At 41.0% G+C, this 6,000-nt stretch overlaps 1 protein-coding gene across 1 annotated transcript in view; it reads left to right on the top strand.

The window, feature by feature from the left end:
- The first annotated feature begins 2,359 nt into the window (after positions 1-2,359).
- Positions 2,360-6,000, top strand: part of PSMA3 (proteasome 20S subunit alpha 3) — a 23,503-nt gene continuing 19,862 nt past the window's right edge. Inside the window, exon 1 of the mRNA XM_006744005.3 lies at positions 2,360-2,519. Within this exon, the coding sequence (XP_006744068.1) occupies positions 2,499-2,519 (21 nt within the window). The 5' untranslated portion in view covers positions 2,360-2,498. The remainder of the gene's footprint in view (positions 2,520-6,000) is intronic.

Raw genomic sequence — 6,000 nt, 5'->3', positions numbered from 1 at the left:
GGTTCCATACAAATTTTAGGATGATTTGTTCCATTTCTTTGAAAAAAGTGGATGGTATTTTGATGGGGATTGCATTGAATGTGTAGATTGCTCTAGGTAGCATTGACATCTTCACAATATTTGTTCTTCCAATCCATGAGAGCTCCAGATTCTTAATTAATGAATATATAGTAGTCACTGGGCACTCAAATCACATTTATCATACACAAATAGTGAAGTTAGTTAAAAGTTTAACTGAACCCCTAACCAAGTCTGGAGTATTTATTTTACCTTCAAGCTTTCTTCAGCACTTTATTGGCCTACCCTGGTCAAAATACTCTCGTTAAAATTCCTCATGAAAAAATTGCAACTAGAATATTTCAATGAGGGTTAGGTAAATTCAATGGCTTGCCTTCCAAATAAATTCAAATCTTTTATCCATTTGTTCAAGTATAAAAACTAACCATTCATTATAATGCTTCATTAGCGGGAGAAGCAACTGAAATTCCTCATTCTCCCTTTTTTTCTACATCCAATATTTCAGCAAGCCCTACATATCTAAAATCCATCTGCACATTTCCACTTCCACCGCCACTGTCTAGTCCAAATCATTCTTGTTACTTCTTGCCCACAGGACTACGATAGCTTTCCAACTAGTCTCCATGCTTCTACTTTCCCTTATCTATCAGTCTTCACACTGAAGCAAGAGAGATCACTTAATAACATAAATTAGATCATATAATTCCCCTGCTTAAAAAACTGCTGATGACCTGACAGTAGAAAGGCAATAATATATGTGGAAGGAATGATGGAATTAGAAAATCGCCATTTAGCAAGCATCATAACAACAATCCATTCAAATATGAATCATCAGATACTATAATCAGTGGGTGAAAGATTGAGGAGAAGCAGGATATTTACAAGGATAGTGTCAAAAGTATTTCTTCACAAGATATTTATTAATTACAAAGGGCAAAATAGAAACTTTATGGTGGATAAATCTTAAGCAAGTGATCAAAGTTAACATCATCAGTAATGGAACAAATTGGCATCATGTGCCTCCTAATATTAATGCTCTAATATGAATGCAAGGTTACTTTTGTGGCATTCCTGCCAAAAATGTATCACCTGGATCCTATCATGAGAAAATATCGTACAAACCTAAATTGAGGGATATCCCATAAAATAAATGGTTTGTAGTCTTCAAAAATGTTAATGCCATGAAACCTAATATTAAGCAACTATTTTCCAGCTTAAAGGAGGCTAGAGTCATGACAACTGAATGCAACGGGCGATCTTGGATTTTCTTTTGCTATGAAAGGAACTGAGAGAATTGCCAAAATCTAAATAAAGTGTGTAGATTAGAAAATAGTATTGTTAATTTTCTAATTTTCATAATTGTATTGTGAATATGTAGAATGTTCTTGTTTGGGGGGAAATATACACTGAAGTATTTAACAGTTAAAAAAAGATGCTGATGGCCTTCCATTTACAACCAGATTAAAATCCAAACCACTAGATCCGGTCTCATGTCTTCTCTGATTTCACCTCCTGTCACCTCAACCCCTTAATCACCGTGACAGGTCAGACTGACCTGACAGTTCCTATAACAAGCTTATATTCCTATAACAATCAGTTTAAATATTAGCCAATCAGAAAGTCATTCCCTAAGTACCAGGCCTAAAGTTCAAACCTCTGTTGTCTCTTCTCCCTTTAACTACAAGGTGCAACTATTTTGCCTATTTACTTTTTTTTTTTTTGGTTCATTTCCTCTCATTGAATGTAAACTCCATGAGGGATAGGATTATCTCCTTCACCGTTTTTATCAGTAGTGTTCAACACAGTACTTGGGACATATTAGAACTCAGTAAATAATCAGTCTTATCCTTAATTCTACTAAATAGAGTTATACTCATAGAAAAGGTACTAATGCTTCTGTAAAATTCCGACCTGAGCGCACACGTGCACTTTAGAGTGAAACTTCCTTCCTTCTTGTGAGAAAGGGAGGGGATGCCCTCAAGATACTGGGTCGGAACCAGGACTCCCAGGGTGAAGGGAGACCTCTCCCCTATCACTTTCTCTGGTCTTTGTAGGAGTGTAAGAACATCTCTCCGTTTTGCTTTAAGAAAGAATAAAGTAGCGAAAGAAGGGAATAATATAAAAGGTAAATAATAATTTCTAGGAAATGGAATGGAGCCCCTCCTCAAACAAGTCGATTACCTGTGAGTGGCTCAGCCACACAGAGATTGACAGAAACTGAAAAGGAAGGAAGCCCGGCTACCCTCCCCTTACCCCACCTCCTTCGCTGCTGTACACGCGCACCGCCCACCACGCTCAATTCCCCCCCTTTTCCCACAATCCTCTGTTCCTCGGGCCGACTTGGCGGAAAGAGCCTCGGAGGGGAAGGCTATTGGTTGAAAGAGCAGCCAATGAGAGAGCCTGTTACTAGTCTGCGGGCTGCGGTATTGGGGGAGCGCGTTAGGCCTTGAAGCCCTTGGTGTCCCGGAGGTTTCATCACGATGAGCTCCATCGGGACTGGGGTGAGTTTGCTGTGTCTTGGCGCAACGGACTAGCTGACGGATCAGCGTTGAAGGGAACTCGGACAGACCGCCTGGGGTGCGCCGCCTCGGGGTGCGGCGGGACTGCCTTCGGCCAAGTGGGCCGCTTCCAGTTGTCCGGTCACCGGCAGTCTTTCCTACGCTAATTTGTAGGCCCTCGTTTGCGGTGATCGTGAGCTGAAGCTTTTCAGCTCAGGTGTAGCGGGCTTGGCGGCGCAGCAGTAAGATTGGGAGCCGCTTTGGATCGCTGAGTCACTTTCTTTAGCCGCTTAGGGAAACCGAAAGTAGAAACTCGTGGAGCCTGAAATAGCGTGTGCAGGGTTTGGGCAACAGTGAGCTTCTTGAGAACCACTGAGGCAGGGCGGCTTGAGATTCCAGGGTCTGAGACGGAGCTTTCTATGGACCGTCTTTGCAGGTCCCGGGATGCTGCTGACTCACTGGGCCTTCCCCATCTTGCCTTGGAGTGTTACTGACCGTCCGCTCAGTTGGGGTCCCTGGAACCCCTGTCGGGGCAAAGCTAATAGAAAAATTGCCTGAAAAGTGAAATCTGAAGAGTCCTTTACATTTTTCTTTTGTCCCAGCTTTTCCTGTACAAATTACTTAACATCACTTGGAGATATCAGTACCGTAAACATTTAAATCATTAGCTAGGGACTTAACCGCGTCTGTTAATGGACTCGAGAGTTTTGGAGTTGGACTTGTTAACTTATTCAGTTTACTACTTTCCTGTGTTAAACGTACTGTACGTATGCAGTCTTTTGCTTATTCCTTTTATGTATTTTTCCATATAGAAAATCTAGTTTTTCCTTAGAAGTATTTATTGGTTGTGTGCACTAGAGGCATTGAATAATGGGTTTCTAAATTCATCAGTTCCACTTTAAAAAAGATTTTGATACTCAACATTAAGGCCAGATACTGGTTTTCCGAGTTTGATAATAGGCGATTTATGTTTCGAATGGTTTAATTCATTCGGTTATGAGATGCTAAGTTTATGTCGTAACATTTTTAAATTAGTAGATGCTCATTTAAGCATATTGTAGCAAATTGATTTTGCAACTACATTAATATTACCTTCAATTAATAGTGTTTTGTTCTGAAAACCCTTTTGACAGAGAGAGACACACACACACAGCGAGAGAAGGAACACAAGCAGGGGGAGCGGGAGAGGGAGAAACAGGCTTCCCGCCAAGCAGGGAGCCCGATGCGGGGCTCGATCCGAGGACGCTGGGATCATGACCTGAGCCCGAGGCAGACGCTTAACGACTGAGCCACCCAGGTGCCCCCTGAAAACTTTAAAAATACTTGATAAATATAAACATGGGAGGTATTTTGGTATTACGATAGTAGAGTTAATCTTCATTTAATAAATCAGGAAATTGAGACTCAGGAAGCACCACTGTTGAAGGCATATCTTTGGTCTTCACTTCTCCCAAGAACTCCAGGTATGAAGAAGACCTGCCTACTTGACATTTCTCTCCATTTGATTGTTGTTTTTTAGTTTTTTTTTATTTAATTTTTTAATTTATTTTTTTGAGAGAGTGAGCAAGAGAGAGAGCATGAGCAGGGGCAGAGGCAGAGGAGAAGCAGACTCCCTGAGTCGGACGTGGGGCTCTATCCCAGGACCCCCAGATTGAGACTTGAGCTGAAGGCAGAGGCTTAAGGGACTGAGCACCCAGACGCCCCTCCACTTGATTGTTTAATAGGCATTTCAAACTATATGTCCAAAAGAGACCTCGGCTTTTCCCGTCCCCTTGCCATTTTGCATCTCCTACAATTTTCAGCTCAGTGAATGGTCCAATTCTAATTGCTCAAGTGAAAAAGGTCCATGATTCACGTTTAATTTCTTTACTCCTAGAGCCAATCCAATAACAAGGTGGTTTTTTTTGTTTTGTTTTTTTAACTTTATCCTCAAAAATATTGTCTTTTTCTCTTTTCCTGGTCTAAACCACTACCTTTGGAATACTTGATTTCTGCTTCCATCCTTGTTCCCTCTACAATTCGTTTTCTAGATGAAGTTTGAAAAAAAAATTAGATCGTATCACCCCCCGGGACCCCCTCCCCCCCATCCTGCTTAAACTCCAATGACTTCCAGTTGCATTTAGAATAAGATACAAACTGCCTGCTTCAGCCTAGGAGACTCAAAATAGTTTGGTCTTTACATGCCTCTGATATGATTTACTCTTCTCTCTACCACTTAGTGCTCAAGACACAGTGGCCTATTTCTTGTCCCTCATTGTGCTAGGCTTATTTCTACTCTCCATATCCTAAAGTGCTACTTGTTATTTAGGTCTGGCTAAGCCTAAGTAATTAAACATAACTGCTCTAGCAAGGCCTTCCCTGATCAGGTTGTCTGTACTAGGCTCTCAGACTGTCACTTCACCCTGTCTGAATTTTCATCATAATCCTTTATCTGGTTTCCAGCTCCTAGATTGGTGCCTGGTCTCCTTTGAAAATGAAAGACTTCAAGAATGAGTATTCTTTATATTTCCTTACAGTGACTACATGTAATGGATGATTATCAAATGTTTGAATGCTATATTTTTTCTTTAAGGTCCTTCAGTTTGTTAGTGCGACAGCAATGAATTAACATGTTCTGACTTTAGTTTTATTTCTACTATACCATACTATAGGCATACCTTGTTTTATTGTACTTCACAGATACTGCATTGTTTTTCTTTTCTTTTCTTTTTTTTTTTTTTACAAACTGAAGTTTTGTAGCAACTGTGCATCAAGCAAGTCTGTTGGTGCCATTTTTTCAACAGCATTTGTTCACCTTGTGTCTGTGTCACATTTTGGTAATTCTCAAAATATTTCAAACTTTTTCATTATTAAGTTTGTTATGGTGATTTGTGATCATTGATTACCACTCACTGAAAGCTTAGATGATGGTTAGCATTTTTTAGCAAAGAAGTATTTTTTAATTAAGGTATGTACATTGTTTTTTGTTTTCTTTTTTTAGACTACAGTCTAGTGTAAACATAACTTTAGGGGCACCTGGGTGGCTCAGTTGGTTAAGCGTCCAACTCTTTTTTTCAAGATTTTATTTATCAAAGAGAGCACAAACCAGGGGAGCAGCAGGCAGAGGGAGAAGCAGGCTCCCGCCGAGCAGGGAGCCTGATGCGGGGCTCCATCCCAGGACCCTGGGATCATGACCCGAGCCGAAGGCAGATGCTTAACCGACTGAGCCACCCAGGTGCCCCTTAAGCATCCACCTCCTGATTTTGTCTCAGGTCATGATCTCAGGGTCCTGAGATTGAGTCCCTTGTCAGGCTATGTATTGAGCTTGGAGCCTGCTTGAGATTCTCTCCCTCCCACCCCCCCCACCTCTCTCACTCACGCTTTCTCTCTCTCTCAAAAAACAAACAAAAACCCCCAAAATATAACTTTAATATGCACTGGGAATCCAGAAAACTCATTTTATTCACCTTACTGTGGTGGTCTGGAATCCAGAGTATCTCCATTT

The sequence above is a fragment of the Leptonychotes weddellii genome, chromosome 9 (assembly GCF_054177405.1).
Source record: "Leptonychotes weddellii isolate Sample4059 chromosome 9, ASM5417740v2, whole genome shotgun sequence".
Lineage (NCBI taxonomy): Eukaryota > Metazoa > Chordata > Mammalia > Carnivora > Phocidae > Leptonychotes > Leptonychotes weddellii.
Note: the sequence above shows the minus strand (reverse complement) of the source record. Positions and strands in the feature narration are given on the sequence as shown.